Source organism: Haematobia irritans, chromosome 1 (genome assembly GCF_050003625.1).
Source record: "Haematobia irritans isolate KBUSLIRL chromosome 1, ASM5000362v1, whole genome shotgun sequence".
Taxonomy (NCBI): domain Eukaryota; kingdom Metazoa; phylum Arthropoda; class Insecta; order Diptera; family Muscidae; genus Haematobia; species Haematobia irritans.
The window spans coordinates 73,028,992-73,052,089 of record NC_134397.1 but is presented as its reverse complement, the minus strand read 5'-3'; the positions used below and the strand labels follow the sequence as shown (position 1 = coordinate 73,052,089).

The 23,098-nt window shown below is 33.0% G+C and overlaps 1 protein-coding gene and 1 long non-coding RNA gene across 5 annotated transcripts; both read left to right on the top strand.

The window, feature by feature from the left end:
- Positions 1-423: 423 nt before the first annotated feature.
- Positions 424-14,976, top strand: Jhbp16 (Juvenile hormone binding protein 16). 4 transcript variants are annotated; one of them, XM_075310891.1, is made up of 4 exons: positions 424-490; positions 13,757-14,063; positions 14,130-14,424; positions 14,492-14,976. In XM_075310891.1, the coding sequence occupies exons 2-4, from the start codon at positions 13,811-13,813 to the stop codon at positions 14,751-14,753; spliced, it is 810 nt and encodes a 269-aa protein (XP_075167006.1). In that variant the 5' UTR covers positions 424-490; positions 13,757-13,810; the 3' UTR covers positions 14,754-14,976. The 4 variants fall into 4 exon arrangements, with proteins under 4 accessions (XP_075167006.1, XP_075166996.1, XP_075166980.1 ...); XM_075310881.1 differs by having other exon boundaries at positions 445-550; XM_075310865.1 differs by having other exon boundaries at positions 456-532.
- Positions 5,223-5,851, top strand: LOC142239093 (uncharacterized). Its single transcript, XR_012722914.1, has 2 exons — positions 5,223-5,437; positions 5,524-5,851. It is a non-coding gene; the product is annotated as an uncharacterized LOC142239093 (long non-coding RNA).
- Positions 14,977-23,098: the final 8,122 nt, after the last annotated feature.

The following is a 23,098-nucleotide window of genomic DNA, read 5'->3' as shown; positions in this document are numbered from 1 at the left end:
GAACTTTTAAGCCGTACTGTGGAGATGTCAGTCATTTTGCCTATTTATTCCATACGTCAGTTAGGATCTTAACTGTTGAAAATTTTGCAGTTCAAGTTAACCGGGGAGAAGATATTTGCAGTTTATTTTCTGTTAACTGACAGTTAAAGCCTAACGGAGCTACATGAAAATGGTCGTTATTCTATCAAGAATTAAACTAGTTGAAATAAAAATTTTATTAAACAGAATTCAACAAAATTGAATTCAATTATATTAAGATTAATTATATTGATATAAAAAATAACTAAATAAAATAGCAATCATAAATGCAATATCATTTGAAAAATAATCATTTATACACTAAACCAGTGTGCAGTGTTGTAAGAGCTTTAAGTTTTGTCAATGTTTTGGGATTAAATATTTGGATATGCAGTACATTGGCCCATCCACTTTAACCATTGCTCAGTAGTTATGTGCAGCACTTCTAAGCGAACAGAAGCGATTTTTGATTGTACGCGGCAATATTCGTAACAATAAATATTAAATAAACGATGTTTGTATTCTCGAAAACGTAAATTAATGTATACAAAAACTTAAAATTTATTAGGCCGTTAAAAAACAAATGCTCATTGTTCATCACATCTTGAAATTCGAACTTTTACAATTAAGAAAAAAAAACAAGTAAAGAAGAATATATATTAAATATAATTTGTGTAACAAGTTTTGGTTTTTTAAGAAATTAATCATCGTCATTATTAAACAATATATACTGTTGGTAATTCATCGTTTGAAAAAAAGAAATAATACTCATTTATTTGTAGACTAAATTCGTATTTGTGTTGAGTTAACATTAGCTTGCATAATAATAATAATAACACATGTGAAAAGTATTCATTTTCTTTGTAAAGGAAATGCACTATATTGTTTTTGTAAATATTCTCATTTTGTTGTATTATATGGACAAAAAAAGCTTTTTTTTGTTTTGCAACCATGTGTTTCCTTGTCCATAACAAACTCTCTGTGGTTTATTCACTAGAAACAAGTTTGGCCTGAAATAAAATTTTGCACATTATTTGCAATTCCTTGAATGCATGAAAATAGTCTTTATAATATAGCTGTTAATTTCCATTGTGGCAGACACTTTTACAGCTTGATGTTATTCATTAAAAGAATTCATATGAATATTAAATTATGTTTGTGTCTTATGTCTTTTGTTTGCTTATGGGTCAGGCCAGGAGAAGTTTGATGTAGTGGTTCAGAGATTTTCAACATTCGTCGAGATATCAAAAGATTATGCTAATATATATAATTGTCGTAACATAATTATTGAAGTAAAATTCCTTCGAATGTTGTTATAATTTCAAAATTGGGATTTTCAGAAATTTTGCATATGTAACATAATAGAGTAACATCTACAAAACACCATAAAACTATATAAAACAATTATAAAATGCTAATAACAATAAATGGAAGGGATTTTTTTTTCAAATATATCAAGCCGCTTGGTAGATTTAAAATTTGAAGAATATTTAAAATTTTATTTAAAATTTGAAGAATATGCGAAATGTTTAAAATGTTCAGTTTTGAAATAACACGGACAACCACAGAACTTTTATTCAATTTTTGGCACAAATTTATTTGTCAGCATAACACTTCAATATTTCCCTTACCCTCTATGTCACACATTCTTGGAACAAATCAAAGAATTTATATGAATGGTGAATTATGTTTGTGTCTTAAGTCTTTTGTTTTTTTTGTATAGGTCAGGCCAGTAGAAGTATGTCCGTCAAACATTTTTTACATTCGCCAAGATATCAAAAGGTTATGCTAATATATACAATTGAAATAAATGGAAGGAATTTTGTAAATATAACAAGTAAGGAAAGTCTAAAGTCGGGCGGCGCCGACTATATTATACCCTGCACCACTTTGTAGATCTAAATTTTCGATACCATATCACATCCGTCAAATGTGTTGGGGTCTATATATAAAGGTTTGTCCCAAATACATACATTTAAATATCACTCGATCTGGACAGAATTTGATAGACTTCTACAAAATCTATAGACTCAAAATTTAAGTCGGCTAATGCACTAGGGTGGAACACAATGTTAGTAAAAAAATATGGGAAACATTTAAATCTGAAGCAATTTTAAGTAAACTTCGCAAAAGTTTATTTATGATTTATAGCTCGATATATATGTATTAGAATTTTAGGAAATTAGAGTCATTTTTACAACTTTTCGACTAAGCAGTGGCGATTTTACAAGGAAAATGTTGGTATTTTGACCATTTTTGTCGAAATCAGAAAAACATATATATGGGAGCTATATCTAAATCTGAACCGATTTCAACCAAATTTGGCACACTTGAATACACTACTAGTTGTACTCCTAGTGCAAAATTTCAATCAAATTGGGCCAAAACTCTGGCTTCTAGGACCATATTAGGCAATATCGGGCGAAAGATATATATGGGAGCTATATTTAAATCTGGACCGATTTCAATAAAATTACGCACACTTGACTACACTACTAATTGTACTCCATGTGCAAAATTTCAACCAAATTGGGCCTAAACTCTGGCTTCTGGGGCCATATAAGTCCATATCGGGCAAAATATATATATGGGAGCTATATCTAAATCTGAACCGATTTCAATCAAATTTTGCACACTCGACTATACTACCAATTGTACTCCTCGTGCAAAATTTCAAGCTAATCGGGATAAAACTCTGGCTTCTGGATCCATATAAGTGCATATCGGGCGAAAGATATATATGGGAGCTATATCTAAATCTGAACCGATTTCTTCCAAAATCAATAGGGTTCTATTCTGACCCAAAACAGGAACATGTGCCAAATTTGGCGATTGGACTTAAACTGCGACCTAGACTTTGATCACAAAAATGTGTTCACAGACAGACGGACGGACAGACGGACAGACGGACATGGTTATATCGACTCAGGGAACCACCCCGAGCATTATTGCCAAAGACACAATGTGTCTATCTCATCTCCTTCTGGGTGTTACAAACATATGCACTAACTTATAATATCCTGTTCCACAGTATGGCGCAGGGTATAAAAAGAATTTTATAGCCCATTCACATTAGGCTCGAATTGTACTATTTGTACCAGATTTGAAATCCCTTTTAAAGTAGATTTTTAAGTTTAACGTGAATGAGGTATTAAGTAATTTAATAAAGTAAAATTTTTGTAATTTTTGCACAAATGTATTTATCGACATAACATTTCGATATATCGACGAACGATTAAAATCCCTGATTCACTATGTCACACTTCTCCTGGCCTAACTCATATATTGTAATTAAACAAACCAAAACAACTTTTACTGGCGAAACAAAAATAAAATATGGAAATAACCTTGATCTCTTTTCCATATGTAATAAGATACTGTGAAGGATGTGTAACAAAAGTTCGTGACCTAAATTTTTTAACATAAATGTAAAAGTATTTTTGTTTTTTAATTACAAGAAGACGTTTGGCTTTCATGGTGCTATCGTAAAGATGGACACTAAAAGACAATATTATAATTTAAATAATTTAAATTGTAAAAACACTTGTGTTTGAAATTAAAACTTATGCAAAAAAATACAAAAAACTATTAAAATATTTATAAATTAAGTAAACCGACTTTAAAGCCAACATTTGTTTCTATACAAATGATAAAATAATAAAATTGCTATATATCTTATTTCGATAGCACAAATAGCCATTCATTTATATGGGCAAAGAAAATTTCGCCACAGTTACAAACCGGGGTAGCTACTGATGGAGATTTTTAACCTTAATATTTAGAGGAACTATAGATTCTGCAGCAAGCAAAATGAAATTTAAACGAAATCTCGTGAATGAAATTTAAACGAAATCTCGTGAATGAAATTTAAACGAAACCTCGTGAATGTGCGTGAACGGGATTAAAGAAAAATGTGTGGCGCGTGAGCCTGAGTAAAAATCAAATTGTGTTCGTTATTGTGAGTGAGTAAACTTTCTCCGAAATCACGCTCCCGATAAAAATTTACTTTCACGATGCAACCCACGCTCACGATCCAACTCACGCTCAAGATAAAATTCACGTTAACAATAAAATTCATATTCACTATAAAATTCGCACTCACGGTAAAACAGACACAAAAAGTCACAATCACGAACAAATTCACGTTCACGATTAAATTCAAGCTCACCGATTTTAATCACCTTTACATATTTAATCACGCTTAAGATTTCAATAGCGTGAGTCACGAGAAATTTCGTTAATTACCAGAATTTTATTGAGCCACGAAAATTGTCGTGTTCCGAAAATATTCGTGACTTACGAGATTTGTCGTGAATTACGAAAATTGTCGTGAATCGTGCGAAAGCGTGAGACATAAACATTGTTCATGTGTGAGCGTGTGCGAGTATGACTTTTCTTTTCGTGACCCTGAATTCCTACCCACATGGCATGTGTGAGTACAAATATTTCTTCGTGAATGTGTTTGAGCGTGATTGAAATTATCTATATAAGTATATATTTACTGTAAAATAACAAAAAACTTAACAAAAATCCAATAAAACGTAATACGTCTATCATTACAAAACAAAATAGTTTGTAGTCACAATTGCCCAAAGTTGCCCACAGGCAACATTCTCTACCGCCTAAACGAATGGGCGTGGCGACCCTAAATTTTGGCTAGACGCTTCTTAAATGACTTCAACATGATTAAAAGTAAAAAAAAAATTTTAGCGATACCTATAAAAATTCGGGGTCGAAAGGGTTAATCAAACTAAAAACACTAAGCCAATTCAGAAAGTAATTGAAAATAGTTCCCTTTTTTAAATAAAAAAGTAATTGAGTTTGTTGGTTGCAACATAAATTAAATTTTTAACTGAATCAATTAAAAAATTAATTGAAATTTGCTAATGAAATCAATTAATTTTTTTAATCAAGTATGTTTTTATGCCCAATTAAAACTGTGATTGATACACACAGAAAACAGATTGGTTGGAAATCAGTTGTACTAAAGAAAATTCTATATTGAGTATTAGATATCAATTGTGCTGATCTATTTTCTTCAATCACAAACATTTTTGTGTCCTTAATACCATTTGGTTATAATTTCAATAGATATTCGTTTATGATTCAAAACAAATGGTTGTAGCAACCAAATGTCTCTTTTTAGAACAATTTTATTAGAATTCGATTGATATGACCTACTCTGAATAAATTTTGTTACTATCATTCTGTTGTCCTCACTGATATACGGTATTCTCAGCCGAATGCCATTTGATAAATTTCTCAAATGTCATTTCTATTATAACAAATTATTTAGTGTCCAAAGAAGTCGTATGTTTATTTGTTTCAAACAAAATCACTAAATTTAAAACGGATCTAATAAAATGCGCCGGCACTACGACCTATAACACGTGACATCGAAGTTTTGATACATTTGCGGGTAAGTTCTAAATTTTATAAATTCCAAAATGGATACATGTATCCTATAACATTTTAATTTTATTTGTTCGGTTCTCAACTATATAGATCCATTTTTAAGGTATGCAACAATCCTGATTAACCAGCGATTTAGACCTGGCTTTTAAAAAGCCACATTTCAGAGACGAAAGCAGTTGGATGTGGAAAATATTCCTAGTTCTGAACGATTTTACCAAATATTTTCACATCACGAATGTTAAATTATTGATATCCATACAATAGAGGACCATATATATTTTTGATGCATAGAACGAATTCCCTGATTCTGGGCCAAGGTTTGAATTGTGACATTTTTGGACGAAAAATGAAATAAGTTTAATCTACAATTTGTATTCGTGTATTTACTGAAATATTTAAATATATGTAAAAAATACAATGCTCGCGGCTATAGAATTATCATTCAAATCTGTTGTGGGGATTATTAAGGTTGGATGATACAACCGAAACATGAAGGTGCCAATAACCAATTTTATTAGCTGTCATAGCCAACTCCATATACATTATAAGTTGTAACTCCCATTATTCGATTGAGTCGACCGAATTAGTCGGGTGACACAACTGCCAACAGATAGTTGCTGCAACTGCCAAAATGAGGTTGGAAATAAATTCGGTTATCACAACCAATCTGTATTCTCTGTGTACTATAATTTTCACGATTGAAGATATTTCAATTAAAAAATTAATTGGATCAATTAATTTCGTGATTGAATCAGAATTTTTTTGTGTGCAGTGAAATCCACAGAGCATTAAATCCAATTTAATTTATTTGAGTTCATATACATTTTTAACTTTTAGCTAAAATTTCCCCAATATGTGAAAGTTTCCTTCACTTTAATAATTTTTTGTGTACGCTAATTAAATAAACTAATAAAGAGGAAAAAAAATATACACAAAAAGACAAGTAGAGTACAGACCCATAGCGGTTGTTCCATTCCTCTCAAAAGCGGAACCACATGGTTAAGTACTTGCGTAAAAATGCCTTGTTAACGGACACAGAAAAAAATTCACGAAAATTTTTCCAATTAAAGTCTTAATTGAGATTTAAAAAATTTTCAATTAAAAATTTTATTGATTCAGTAAATTTTTTAATTGAAACAAAAATCAATCACAACAATTAATAGTATCAATTAATTTTTTAATTGATATTATCATTTCTGTGATTGAAGACATTTGAATTAAAAAATTAATTGGATCAATTAATTGAATCTCATTTTTTTTTGTGTGGACGTACAATCTGGATTTCGGGAGAAGACTAGTTATATTACTGCATTTGTTAAGATATACAGCGCTTTATGAAAGGAAGCATGTGATGTTAGTGCTTTTAGATCATTCTAAAGCATTTGACACGGTAAGCCATTACTTACTTTGTGCTAAATTACACAATTTTCTTGGATTTTCGATCACGTCAGCAAGATAGTTACCAATATGTTAGGGTTGGGGACAAACGATCACAAATTCGGGTGGTAAACAGGGGTGTTCCCCAACGTTTTACATTGGGACCCTTGCTCCTCTACCTTTATTTTAACGATCTACCTATGCAGGTAAGAAACTTTCGGATGCGAATGTATGCAGATGATATTCAGATATATATTGGGTGCGAACCGTCATCAATTGGTAATTGTGAGGCACTATTGAATCTGGAAAGGATATCAATGTCGGCATCGGCCAATGGCCTTACTATTAACCCAATGAAATCTAATGGTGTTTTCTTTTCTGAAAAAAGTGCTTTGCCTACATTTTGTCTGTACAGAATTCGCATTTTTAAAATGTTACCAGCAACCTAAAAAATGCTACCATTTCAGCAGGCCGAAAAGAATTCAAAGAAGGAAACAGGGCAATCGCAGCACTATAGTTTGTTCGCAGTGGTGAAAATGCCCGCAATTTGCCTCTATGCGTGGCGATATTTTCACAACTGAATTCGAAGCCTTTTCGTACTTTTGCCTGTTTTTTTTTTTAGAAAAGATCCTAAAAAGTGCATTTTCCTGCAAAATGCTAAAAAGTGCGCATTTTTTACTAGAAAAGAAAACGCCATAAGTGTTTGGTGATTAAAGGGCGAACAGTGAGGTCTAGAATTAATGTCGACATAAAGATATATAATCAGACGATTGAGATAGTAGAGCGTGCCAGGAATCTTGGCGTAATGATCAACAGTACTCTGACGTTTGTATTTTGTACTTCGCTAAGAATAAGGCTTAGCCATATCATTTTTCATGCCTAGTATGCTATACGGTTTTGAACTGTTTGCTAAGTGCGATGCTCTAAGCATGCAGACACTGAATAGAACATTTAAAAGCATTACACGCAACGTAAGTGGTATACGAAGATATGACAGTGTTTCAGCTTTCTCCGAATGGTTGTATGACATGACTTTTTACAAACTACTTAAGTTAACCCTTTCACTACCGATGTCCACCTGGGAGGACATGACTTTGAGCGTCGATTATACATTATCCTTGTATGCTTTATATACAATTTTTGTTGGAGGATTTTAAGGGGGTCCTTGTAATATTTACTTACCAGTTTTATATTGTCGAACATGTGTTTCGTCAATTTTATGCAAGTTTTTTCTATGGAAAAAGTGAAATCCCCATTTTCATTTCTGATATTGCCCTTGAGCAATTAAGGTGACCTATTTATAGTATATAATTGTTGGTTTTTTTCTGTATGAGAGGAAGTGTTATTGAACTAAAAGTACATAAAAATTGAGAATTGGGTGTACGGTATATACAGGGTAAGTCGATTAAGTCATGTCCTCTATAGTGGACATCGGTAGCCAAAGGTTGCAAAATTTATAAAACTGTTTAAGTGGTATTAGACTAAAATTGTTATATGCAATGACAAAATTCGAAATTATTATAAAAAAAGAGATTACATGGGGCTCTGTAAATCCCATAGCAGCTGGAAAAATATTTTCACGACTTTGAGATTTGAAGGAACTCGACACAATTTTAGTAAAAATAATTCAAGCACTGAAAAGTCTAAATTTTCTAGCCAACCGGTTCGTAAAATAAACAGATATTCATCCTACGTATATTCTATATACAAAATACAAACCTTAAGGAGTTTTAATGAAGGATTTAATACCAAATTTGCATTTTTGAACTTGTAAACCATAACTCGGGTAAAAAGTTATCAAAACTAAGCTTTCGATTATTCAGGAAACAAGCAATTCTATCGATGGTTACATATCAGATCGTGTATCATAATTTCGCTTAAAGGGATGGGGCTCATGTAAATGCATTTTAAAAGTCAGGTTATGAAGTCAGCTTATAAGCTCCTATAAGTATTTTGAAAAATACTTCCAAAAGTATTGTTTTTGACAATGTTACTTATTTTTCAAACAATATCTACATACTATTATTTTCCAAAACACCTATCATACCAAAATACATGCAAAAAAAACAACATTTTTCAACAGAATTGAAGATCACATATTAAAATATGCTTAAGCATATTTAGGTGAATTGACTCCTTTGACTACCAATGTCCACCTAGGAGGACATCTTGCTATATCCATGTTTACATAATTGTACTTCCAACATTTGTTGTTTTGTACTCTATATCACTAGAATACACTAGTTCTAATTAAAACAAGTATATACGGCCGCAAGTTCGGCCAGGCCGAATCGAACAATCGAATTACTTGGGTTGTGGTATCTTAAAACTTCTTAACATCGTTTTCTAAATTGTGATTTAGTCCATACATGGTATATATTAGACAAAAAAGTTATGTATAGGTAAGTCTACAAATAATTACGAATCGATATGGACTTTTGCACGGTACGTAGAGAGCCAGAATTGAAATATGGGGGTCGCTTATATGGGGGCTATATACAATTATGAACTTGATATGGACCAATTTTTGTGTGATTGGGGATCGATTTATCTGAGGGCCATATATAACTATAGACCGATATGGACCTAGTTAAGCATGGTTGTTAACGACCATATACTAGCACAATGTACCAAATTTCAACTCACTCGGATGAAATTTGCTCCTCCAAGAGGTTCCAAAACCAAATCTCGGGATCGGTTTATATGGGGCTATGTACGATCATGGACTGATATGGACCACTTTTGGCATGGTTGTTAAATATCATATACTACCACCACGTACCAAATTTCAAGCAGATCGGATGAATTTTGCTTCTCCAAAAGGCACCGGAGGTCAAATCTGGGGATCGGTTTATATGGGAGCTATATATAATTATGGACTGATAGGAACCAATTCCTGCATGGTTGTTGGATACCATATACTAACATCACGTACCAAATTCCAACCGAATGGGAAGAATTTTGCTCTTCCAAGGGGCTCTGGAGGTCAAATCTGGGGATCGGTTTATATGGGCCTATATATAATTATGGACCGATATCGGCCAATTTTTGCATGGGAGTTTGAGGCCATATATTAACACCACGTACCAAATTTCAACTGAATCTGATGATTTTTGGTCTTCCAAGAGGTTCCGGAGGCCAAATCTGGTGATCGGTTTATATGGGGGCTATATATAATTATGAACCGATGTGGACCAATTTTTGCATGGTTGTTAGAGACAATATACTAACATCACGTGCCAAATTTCAGCCGGATCGGATGAAATTTGCTTCTCTTAGAGGCCTCGCAAGCCAAATCGGGGGATCGGTTTATATGGGGGTTTGTAATTATGGACCGATGTGGACCAAATTTTGCATGGTTGTTAGAGACCATATACTAACACCATGTACCAAATTTCAGCCGTATCGGATGAAATTTGCTTCTCTTAGAGGCCTCGCAAGCCAAATTTTGGGGTCCGTTTATATGGGGGCTATACGTAAAAGTGGACCGATATGGCCCATTTGCAATACCATCCGACCTACATAAATAACAACTACTTGTGCAAAGTTTCAAGTCGATAGCTTGTTTCGTTCGGAAGTTAGCGTGATTTCAACAGACGGACGGACGGACGGACGGACGGACATGTTCAGATCGACTCAGAATTTCAACACGACCCAGAATATATACTTTATGGGGTCTTAGAGCAATATTTCGATGTGTTACAAACGGAATGACAAAGTTAATATACCCCCCATCCTATGGTGGTGGGTATAAAAATAATTTTGGAATGGTTACTTTTAATTCGGTAGTGAAAGGGTTAAGAAGAAGGATTTTGCATAGTTGGTTCAAAGTTTTTAAAGGATTTTTTAACTGACATTTATTTTTATGTGAATAACTTCGTTAATATATTCATTCAGTTTATTTTTATTTCATAATCGAAAAGCCAAGTACATACCAAATATGAGTATGCATAGCTACAATTTAGAAAGACACAATGGTATAATAAATTCAAATTCATATACCATGATAAAACTACTAAAGGTACTACATCACAGTCAGCTGTTCACAGCTGAGTACATCCAACTGTCAAAAACTTGTCTTGTTACTATTGGTTACATTTTACATTCCACAGGTTACTATTGTCAAAAATATGTATGGTTACTATTGGTTACATAGGTAACTATTGGTTACATAGGTTACTATTGGTTACGCAGATTCTATTGGTTACATTTTACATGCCACAGGTTATTATGTCAAAAACATGTCTGGTTACTACTGGTTACATAGGTAACTATTGGTTACTTAGGTTACCATTGGTAACTAGCATTAAAATGTAAACAAAACAAATTGAAAAATTGGGAACTATAATATGTAGACTACGTTACAAAAACAATTAGATATATGTATATAAAAAAGCAACAAAAAATTTAATTGATAATTAGGAATTGATTACTCGCAAATGCCTACTTACAAAGGTTGTACTATAAATATTGTTATATTATTTGCTAGAGTTGTTTTTTATTTTATTTATTTATTTATTTATTTTTTTAATTTAATTTTATTTTTTTGGTTTTATTTTTGTTCTTGTTGTTTTTTTTTTTTGGTTCTGTTCTTGTTTGTTTGTTTTTTTTTTTTGTTTGGGTAATATCATGTAAACATGTGCAATTAATGATGCTCACTTGAACAATAATAATCAAAAATTCTTTTGCAAAATGTATTCAAGGATAAATGAAAGGATTTTCCTTTTTTCTAAAACCGCGAAATTAGTATTTGCCTATATTCATGACAAGATAGGGAGAAATTCCTATTTTTGTATGGAATAGCTGTGTTCCACAACCTTACCACTCTCACCTGAAATGATCTTTGCATCACTAAGGTCTGGTACCGTGGAACCACCAGACAGCGAGTTTTATTCACAAAGTGCAATCAAATAAGATGGATTACAATATTTCATTGTCTTGTAAAACAACATCATTAGCCTTAATTTAATAAAGTTCTCAAAGGTACACCCTAAAAGATCCACAGAGCTGCTCGTTACATGGTCATGAACTGTATATATATCGAATAATTCTATTAAAACAAACCTTGAGGCGATGTAGGCTTCCCGAACTGGTTCCTAAAAATACTTCCAGGCCATACATAATGTGTGGCATTAGAAGATCAAGTCCTATGCGCCTTCGTATAGCAAAAGGGAGACTTGATCCTGCTCTATAAATTCTGCGTAGTTGAAATGTAATATTCGAAATGACCTTATTTATATACCTGTCGAAGTTAAGATGATTATCAATGTAAAATCCCAAAACCTTAATGCAATCAACATTGTCAATAACACTATTGTTAAATTCAAGCTATTTAAACTACACCCAAAAAAAAGTTAACCCACCGTAGGTTAATTTTAGAAAAATTTAACTAAAATAGTTTTCTATTTGCAACATGTTATAAATAAGTAATTACTTTTTGTCAAACTGAAGGTTTTTTTTTAATAATAATTTATTTTTTCTGTTGTTTAAGAAAATTTCAAATGTTGAAAGAAAATATTGGATTTAAAAATTGTTAAAATGTATTTAGCGCTGTACGAAGTTCAAGACAGGCACAAACTTCTGCCATTTTAGGAAAATATGAACTATTTTAGTTTGTAGTATAATTGTGCACCATATTTGTATACAACTTTTTTTCTTATTTTTAGTTCACGTCATTAAAGTTAGCAAAAAATTATTCAAATAAGGAACATTTACTCATATTGTGTAAAACTTAACTAAAATTAACTAATCTTCATGAACTAAAATAAAGTTCAGTTGGCATTAGAGCCCCTTTTTTCTGGGTGTAGTAAAATTTGAAAAATTAAAAGTAATACACTTGGATTTAGCAACATTAATCTCAATAAAATTATCCCTACACCATGCAGACACCACCACCAGTTCATCATTCATCCGATCCTGAAACTGGATGCACTCCACTGCCAACTATTTGCAAGTCATCTGCATATAGCCGAGCTCTTCCAAAGGATAAAACCTGAAATATATCATTGATATACATTGAGAAAAATAAACGACCTAGAATTGAACCTTGCGGAACACCGCGATATAGATTCCGTAAGCGGGAGTTGGAACCATTACACTCAATGTACTGAGTTCCATAGACGATAAAGAGGAATAGAAAATCCGTAAAACTGGTACATTTTTTGAGGAGAAGTTCATGACTGTTAAAGTCAAACGTCCGGCTAAAATCGAGGCTTACCAATGCCGTAAAATTCCTGCAGTCCATCAATGTAGTGGTACTGTACCCTTTCCTGAACCCGAATTGAAATTCTGAAATCAATCTAGTCTCCGAGAGAGAATGAAAATTTGATATGTATTGTAATTTAAATTTTATAGAGCATAGATTAAAAGCTAAATGGCTCCAAATCAATACCAAAAGCATTAAGGGAAAATCTAAATCTTTAGATCCAAATAAACTTGAGTGCATTTTAATTAGCCATTTTTCTTCCACCTTGGTTCATTTTTAGTGTAGATTTGGCAAAACGTTATCACTGACATACAAACCAAATTTCCACTAATGGTACTTGACTCTATAGCAATTTCTCTGATATAACATACTATAAAACAAGAGATCTTAGGCTACTTTTTTATTTTTATGACAAATTGTTTTCAACGTATTGAAAAAACTTACAAAACTTAAATCACATAAACAATTATTACTATTAATATATGTAAGTATATTTTTTCATTATTGTTTTATATGTTTGTATGTATGTTGGGACCGCTTATATCCCACCATCGACCTTAAGTGGAAGCTTGCCATTGCACAGCCAAATAATATCAAACCGAAATGAACTGTAATTAAGGCAGAAACTGGTAGCGACAAAGACCTTCCATGCTGCTTAATAAAGAAATAAAGCTTTAAATGTATAAATAAGTAATTACTTGAGTAAATAGAATTGAAAACTTCCATATTCTCTATTTATAGATCCCAGAGAATATAATAAACGTAACTGTTAAACGAAATCACCACTATCATAGAATGGGAACGTCATCAAACAAAACCATGACATCTAAGAAAATTACCACACAACATAATCCCATGGCCTTGGCCTTGGTCATTACGGTAGTTATCATTGCTGGCTGCTGCATTATTACAGGCACAGATGCAATAAACCAACCTTCAGTGGATGAAGAGATGTCTCGGCTCTTGGGAAAATGTGATATACAAAGCGATGAATTTGATTATTGCATGAAAGATGTTTGCAATGATTTAAGGGCATATTTTCAAACAGGTATAATAGGAATTGGAATTTTTTGGTGGTATTGAAATGGTAGAAAATTATATCGCTTTCTTCAAGGTATTCCCCAGTACCATGTGAAACCTTTTGATCCCCATCATGCTTCATTTGTTGAACTGCGACGTGGTAATCAAAATGGTCTTGGATTTAAACTTATACTTCGTAATGTCTCCGAATATGGATGGACACAATCGGAAGTAACAAAATTTCATACGGATTTCGATCAGAAACGCATAATATATTCACAATATTTTCCCGAAAAGAGTCTAAATGGATGGTATGAATTTTCCGGAATATTGCTTGGGACCCCACTTAAGAGAAGTGGATTTTGGAATATGACCTTATACGATTACAGGTATATGACATTTCACACACATATAGAATCTTAAGCAAAATTTATTTTTTTCTCTTTCGCTTTCCAGCCAGACTACCAGTGTGAGGCGCCTGGGTGAACCGGGTTCACTTTTGAAAGTTCATGTAGAAGTTGATCGTATTGGTGGTATGAAGATGCATGTCGGTGATATATTGGCACCAGGACGAGACCTAGATAATGTTATCAACAATGCATGGCCATTGGGCTTGCCCTTTATTCAACCTATGATAAATGAGCTAGTTAGTACGGCGTTTACAGATATATTCAATGAATCTTTTCGACATTTTCCCTTAGAACGTTTCATTAGATAGTAAAAAATCATAGTTGAGTTTTTGATGGTGTATAGTGTTTATATTAAGTAGGGTACTATGTGCGGCTTTTCCATCAAAACTCCAAAAATATAAATGGCGACGACTAACATATATTGTATCAAATCTTGTCAAAACTCGGATGGAAAGTATTGACTGTGTACAATTTCATTTTTTAAAATTAATTGATTGGAAAAACTAACCTGGGAAAAGCTACTTTCCAGCTCAAAAAATGAACATAGTACATCCTTTTAGCCTAGGAAATTTTTCCACCAGTTTGGGAATCTTTTTACCAATAAGAAATTTATTATAGCGAAAATTCAGTTAGAATTTACGCTATCGAATGTTTAAATATGTATAGTATTTGTATCATGCCGATAAAACAGTTCCCTCATGATTGTTTCTTGGACTGAAACGTAAACAATCGATAACAAAGCCCAAATCTATGTCAACGAAGTTTACGCTTGATATTGTTGTTTTATTATTTTTTTTTAATATGACTGTTAATATTAACTATCTAATATAATGCTTGGTTGTTATTGTTATTCAAAAGATAATTTTAGAATATTGTATATAATTATATAGTTTTTGTTTTCAAACAATTATTTTGTTAATATTAAAATTTAAAATTTTTCTTATACTGTGAAGTTTGTACTTAATTGGAAAAAATAAGCTAACCTCCGTTTACTCATCCTCCCGACACTCATATACAAAAATTTGGTAATAAGACCCTGATTGCTGTTTTTCAGTCGGTGTTTAGTAGTATGTATTCGAATAAATGGCTACGGTGAGTGACACTTGGAAGATGATGGTAAAGTCAGATTCTTATATTTAAAGTTACACCAGATATTTTTTAGTACAACAGCAAACAGTCTGCTAAAAAGGGGAAAGCTTTCGCAGTTTGCTGAAATAGCAAATATTGTTATTTTTTAAGCTCGTTATTTTTAAAACATATTTAAGTTTGCCTGAAACAGTCAAAATAGTTAAACTAGGGGCTATCGTATAGTATCTCAATTTTTTTCATTATAAGAAAACTAAATTCTTGCGATTTGCTATTCCGAATATCAGAACATGGAAAAAAAACAATATATTAAGAATTTGTCTTATATTTGCCAAAAATCAGACATTCCATTGACAGAGTCCGAAGTGAGCTAACGCAAACAAAAAAGAGTTATACACGCAAAAAAATAATTCTTTCCTCCCAAACGAAATTTTAGACAAACAAAGTTCGTTTCTCATTTGCTTTTCGCTGTGAGGAAGTGTATTTGGAAGAAAAGTATATACTTTTTGTGATAAACGTTTATTCTTTTCCAGGATGTAAAAACAATTTCATAAAGACAAACTAAAAAAAAAAACATTGTTTTCTTGCTAGTTGCATTTTCCCTCACATCTTTCTCACATCCACGATGTTTTTTAGTTCTTAACACCTTTTCCTGTAATACCAACAATGTAGAAGAAATTATACGATTTTATAAATTTTTAAAATTTTTTTACCTTTCGCCTGGACGGAGAATCGAACCGCAGACCATGCACTTTGTAAGCCAACACACTAACCACTGAGCTATGTACCTGTGACGGTCATCAATAGATAATTATCCATATAAGTTATATTTATATAGCATAGCTTGCGGCGCCCACGAACCGAATAAACAAAGTTTATTTAACAGAAACAAACATTTAGTTTAGCACCGTGGGCCAGTGGTTGCTACGTCCGACTTGCATGCCAAGGGTCGTGGGTTCGATCCCTGCTTTTACCAAAGTTTTTTTGTTTTGTTTTTTTTTTTTGTTTTTTACATATATTCCAGATATGTTCGGAAGATTCCGAAAAAATGTTCAACATTACATTGTACTATATTAAATGTTGAACTGTAAAATGTGTCTTATTAAAGACCTAAAGTCAGAACAGTGTTTGATATAAACGAAATGGACTGTGTTGTTGTTTCAAAAATAACTTTTTTTATTGAAAAAATAAAAATTTTGTAACAAACGAATTTTTTTGGTGATAAAAGTTTAAAGTTTTCAAAGCAATTTAAAAAACTCTAACAAAAGAAAAACGTTTTCGGTACACGTCTTCCAAACGTTTTTTTTTCTTTGCGTGTAGTTTAGGTCGAGCCGAATTGTTTACTTAGAAAACACTTCGTTAGGTTATTTCTGGTGAATTTGATGACAGATACCCTACCAAGCAAATATATATACCAACATGGAAATCGGGAGACTTAACACATGGGGGCTATACCAAAACATGGACCGGTCCACACCATTTACGGATCGAAAATACCTTTAAATTTTTAATTTCCGTGAAATCGGATAAAATTTGCGGTGTCTCTAAGTCCAAGTCAAATCGGGAAATCGGTCTATATGGGGGGTATGTTAGGTTAAAGTGGCAGGACGATTTGATTCAGACTCACTTAGACTATTCAGTCCATTGTGATACCACACACAAAAAAAAAATTTCTAATTCAATCACGAAATTAATTGATCCAATTAATTTTTTAATAGAAATGTCTTCAATCACAGAAATGATAGTATCAATTAAAAAATTAATAGAAAGTCAATTAAAAAATTAATCGATCCAATTAAAAAACAAGTAAGGAAAGTCTAAAGTCGGGCGGGGTGTGTTGGGTGCTATATATAAAGGTTTGTCCCAAATACATACATTTAAATATCTCTCGATTTGGACAGAATTTGATAGACTTTTACAAAATCTATAGACTCAAAATTTAAGTTTGCTAATGCACTAGGGTGGAACACAATTTTAGTAAAAAACAAGTAAGGAAAGTCTAAAGTCGGGCGGGGCCGACTATATTATACCCTGCACCACTTTGTAGATCTAAATTTTCGATACCATATCACATCCGTCAAATGTGTTGGGGGCTATATATAAAGGTTTGTCCCATACATTTAAATATCACTCGATCTGGACAGAATTTGATAGACTTCTACAAATCTATAGACTCAAAATTTAAGTCGGCTATTGCACTAAGGTGGAACACAATATTAGTAAAAAAAATATGTGAAACATTTAAATGTGAAGCAATTTTAAGAAAACTTCGCAAAAGTTTACTTATGATTTATCGCTCGATATATATGTATTAGAAGTTTAGGAAAATTAGAGTCATTTTTACAACTTTTCGACTAAGCAGTGGCGATTTTATAAGGAAAATGTTGGTATTTTGACCATTTTTGTCGAAATCAGAAAAACATATATATGGGAGCTATATCTAAATCTGAACTGATTTCAACCAAATTTGGCACGCATAGCAACAATGCTAATTCTACTCTCTGTGCAAAATTTCAACTAAATCGGAGTTAAAAATTGGCCTCTGTGGTCATATGAGTGTAAATCGGGCAAAAGCTATATATGGGAGCTATATCTAAATCTGAACCGATTTCAACCAAATTTGGCACGCGTAGCTATGTGCAAAATTTCGACTAAATCGGAGTTAAAAATTGGCCTCTGTGGTCATATGAGTGTAAATCGGCGAAAGCTTTATATGGGAGATATATCCAAATCTGAACCGATTTCAACCAAATTTGGCACGCATAGTTACAATGCTAATTCTATTCCCTGTGCAAAATTTCAACTAAATCGGAGTTAAAAATTGGCCTCTGTGGTCATATGAGTGTAAATCGGGCGAAAGCTATATATGGGAGATATATCCAAATCTGAACCGATTTCAACCAAATTTGGCACGGTTACAATGCTAATTCTACTCCCTGTGCAAAATTTCAACTAAATCTGAGTTAAAAATTTGCCTCTGTGATCATATGAGTGTAAATCGGGCGAAAGCTATATATGGGAGATATATCCAAATCTGAACCGATTTCAACCAAATTTGGCACACATAGTTACAATGCTAATTCTACTCCTTGTGCAAAATTTCAACTAAATCGGAGTTAAAAATTGGCCTCTGTGATCATATGAGTGTAAATCGGGCGAAAGCTATATATGGGAGATATATCTAAATCTGAACCGATTTGGCTTATATTTTGCAAGTTTTTCGAGACCCATAAAATATTCGGATGTACGGAATTTGAGGAAGATCGGTTGATATACACGCCAATTATGACCAGATCGGTGAAAAATATATATGGCAGCTATATCTAAATCTGAACCGATTTTTTCCAAAATCAATAGGGATCGTCTTTGAGCCGAAACAGGACCCTATACCAAATTTTAGGACAATCGGACTAAAACTGCGAGCTGTACTTTGCACACAAAACTACATCAACAGACAGACAGACAGACGGACAGACAGACAGACGGACATCGCTAAATCGACTCAGAATTTAATTCTAAGCCGATCCGTATACTAAAAGGTTGGTCTATGATTACTCCTTCTTGGCGTTACATACAAATGCACAAACTTATTATACCCTGTACCACAGTAGTGGTGAAGTAGTGGTATAAATATAGGAAACATTTAAATATGAACCAATTTTGAGGCAACTTCGCAAAAGTGTATTTATGATTTATCGGTCGATAGATGTGTAATAGAGTAATAGGAAAATTTGAGTCATTTTAATAAGTTTTCGACTTGGCAGTGGCGATTTGATAAGGAAAATGTAGGTATTTCGGCCAGTTTTGCCTAAATAGGAAAAACATATATATGGAATCTATATCGAAATCTGAACCGATTGCAATCAAATTGCACAGGCATAGTTACTATGTTGAATCTACTCCCTGTGCAAAATTTCACGTAAATCGGATAACAACTTTGACCTCTGTGGTCATATGACGGAAAATCGGGCGAAAGATGGGAGCTATATCAAAATCTGAACCGATTTCAACCAAAATAAACACGCATATGCAGAACCTTAATTCTACTGCCTGTGCAAAGTTTCAAGTTCAATTCTACTCCTTCTGCAAAATTTCACGTAAATCAGAGTAGCACTTTTCTCTCTGTGGGCATATTAGTCAAAAACGGGCGAATGCTATATATGGGAGCTATATCTAAATCTGAACCGACTTCAACTAAATTTTGCACAATTAACGATACTATTAAACGTACTCGTTGTGCAAACTTTGAAGCAAATCAGGGCAAAACTCTCGCTTTTGGGGCCATATAAGTCCAAATCGGACGAAAGATATATATGGGAGCTATATCTAAATCTGAACCGATTTAGCTGATATTTGGCAGTTTTTACGGGACTGACAAAACATTCAGATGTACAAAATTTGAAGAACGTCGGTTCATATATACGTGAATTATGATCAAATCGGTGATAACTATATATGGCAGCTATATCTAAATCTCAATAGCGATTGTCTTCTACCCGAAGAAAGACGCTATGTCAAATTTGAAGACGATCGGACTTAAACTGCGACCTGTACTTTGTGCACAAAATTACATATACAGACAGACGGATGGACGGACAGACAGACAGACGGACATCGCCAAATCGACTCAGAATTTAATTCTAAGCCGATCGGTATACTAAAAGATGGATCTATGACAATTATTTCTTGGCGTTACATACAAATGCACAAACTTATTATACCCTGTACCACAGTAGTGGTGAAGGGTATAAATATGGGAAACATTTAAATCTGAAGCAATTTTAAGGAAACTTCGCAAAAGTTTAATTACGATTTATCGCTCGATATATATGTATTAGAAGTTTAGGAAAATTAGAGTCATTTTTACAACTTTTCGACTAAGCAGTGGCGATTTAACAATGAAAATGTTGGTATTTTTACCATTTTTGTAGAAATCAGAAAAACATATATATGGGAGCTATATCTAAATCTGAACCGATTTCAATCAAATTTTGCACACTTCACTATACTACTAATTGTACTCCTAGTGCAAAATTTCAACCAAATTCGGTCAAAAATCTGGCTTCTGGGGCCATATAAGTCCATATCGGGCGAAAGATATATATAGGAGCTATATCTAAATCTGAACCGAGTTCAATCAAATTTTGCACACTTGACTATACGACTAAGTGTTATGTTTGTACAAAATTTACAAAATGTTATCTAAATCTGAACCGATTTCTTCCAAAATAGGGTTCTATAGCTCCCATATATATCTTTCGCCCGATATGCACTTATATGAACCCAGAAGCCAGAGTTTTATACCGATTAGCTTGAAATTTTGCACAAGGAGTACAATTGGTAGTATAGACATGTCTGCCAAATTTGATCGAAATCGGTTCAGATTTAGATATAGCTTCCATATATATTTTTCGCCCGATATGGACTTATATGGCCCCAGAAGCCAGAGTTTTGGCCCAATTTGGTTGAAATTTTGCACTAGGAGTACAATTAGTAATATAGTCATGTGTGCCAAATTTTATTGAAATCGGTTCAGATTTAGGTATAGCTCCCATATATATGTTTTTCTGATTTCGACAAAAATGGTCATAATACCAACATTTTCCTTGTTAAATCGCCACTGCTTAGTCGAAAAGTTGTAAAAATGACTCTAATTTTCCTAAACTTCTAATACATATATATCGAACGATAAATCATAAATAGACTTTTGCGAAGTTCCCTAAAATTGCTTCAGATTTAAATGTTTCCCATATTTTTTACTAAAATTGTGTTCCACCCTAGTGCATAAGCCAACTTAAATTTTGAGTCTATAGATTTTGTAAAAGTCTATCAAATTCTGTCCAAATCGAGTGATATTTAAATGTATGTATTTGGGAGAAACCTTTATATATAGCCCCAAACACATTTGACGGATGTGACATGGTATCGAAAATTTAGATCTACAAAGTGGTGCAGGGTATAATATAGTCGGCCCGCCCGACTTTAGACTTTCCTTACTTGTTTTTAGTTACAGGTGGGTATTAAGTTCGAGTTTAGCCGCTAAAATCGTCATTTTTTCACGATTACTTTTCTTTAATAATCCATTTTAAGGAATACAAACTTTGTGAAAAGTTGCTTTGGGATATTCCCCATCAAGTTATAATAAAATTTGCAACAAATATACATAATTTCATGCCTTTTTTTTACTGGTTTAGTTTTCACTTTAGCGATTTTAGCGGCTAAACTCGGTGCACCCAGAAAAAAGTGCCTTCGAAACTAAAGGAAAAATTTTTCATCAATATAGTTTATCCATTTTATTTCCATTAAGGTAAAATTTTGTGAGAAATAATAAAATTTACTCGTTTCAGTAAAAAAATCCTAAACTGTAAGCAGTTAGGAAAAGTTCATTAACTAGAATAAGGCATGGAATTTTACTAATACTGTTTTCTTCGCTGGGTATAAGAATTTACTACTGAACAAGAAAATTTTATTCACCGATAAGAAAGCATTCGTAAAAATAAACAAAACCCGAACTAAAACCAAGTTTCCTCAAAATTAGTAAAATTTCTTATAAAATGATAATTGCGACTTCCTTTATAATAGAAAGTTTTTCATACATACGAACAACACTTGGCATAGAAAAATATTTTAGTTCATTCGTACTAAGAAGTATGCAATCCAATCAAAACTTAAGGAAACACACTTGTTAGAATATAGGAAATTTTCCTATATTTCTATTGTCTACCTGTAATCGATACCTGTCATCGCAATCGATGTGTTTGCGCGTGGGTGTATCGATATGTTTGCGCGTGGGTTGTTTTTTTAGTTGGAATCGCGTTGTTGTGGTATACGGAAAGATTGTTAACAAGGCCGTAGCCAGGATTTTAATTCGGGGGGGGGGGTTCAACTTAAAAAAAAAAATATTCATATAATCTCATGTGTAGAAAATTTTATTTATGCATAGGTATGCATACAATATTTTTATACCCACCACCATAGAATGGTGACGGGGGTATAATAAGTTTGTCATGTGTTACAAACACATCGAAATATCGATTTCCGACTATATAAAGTATATATATTATTGATCAGGGAGAAATTCTAAGACGATATAACGATGTCCGTCTGTCTGTTGTAATCACGCTACAGTATTCACTAATGAAGCAATCGTGCTGAAATTTAGCACAAACTCGTCTTTTGTCTGCAGGCAGGTCATGTTCGGGCTATATCGGTCCAGGTTTTGATATAGTCCCCATATAAACCGACCTCCCGATTTGGGGTCTTGGGCTTATAGAAATCGTAGTTTTTATCCAATTTGCCTGAAATTTGAAATCTAGAGATATTTTATGACCATAAAGAGGTGTGCCAAAAATGGTGAGTATCGGTCCATGTTTTGGTATAGCCCCCATATAGACCGATCTTCCGATTTTACTTCTTGGGCTTATAGAAACCGCAGTTTTTATTCAATTTACCTGAAATTGGAAATCTAGAGGTATTGTAGGACCAAAAATACGTGTGCCAAAAATTGTGAGTATCGGTCCATGTTTTGGTATGGTCCCCATATAAAACGACCTCCCGATTTGGGGTC

Coding starts and splice junctions, on each gene's coding strand:
- Jhbp16 (XM_075310891.1), top strand. CDS start 13,811: ATGGGAACGTCATCAAACAAAACCATGACATCTAAGAAAATTACCACA. Junction 14,064..14,129: donor AAGGGCATATTTTCAAACAG/GTATAATAGGAA, acceptor GCTTTCTTCAAG/GTATTCCCCAGTACCATGTG. Junction 14,425..14,491: donor ATGACCTTATACGATTACAG/GTATATGACATT, acceptor TTCGCTTTCCAG/CCAGACTACCAGTGTGAGGC.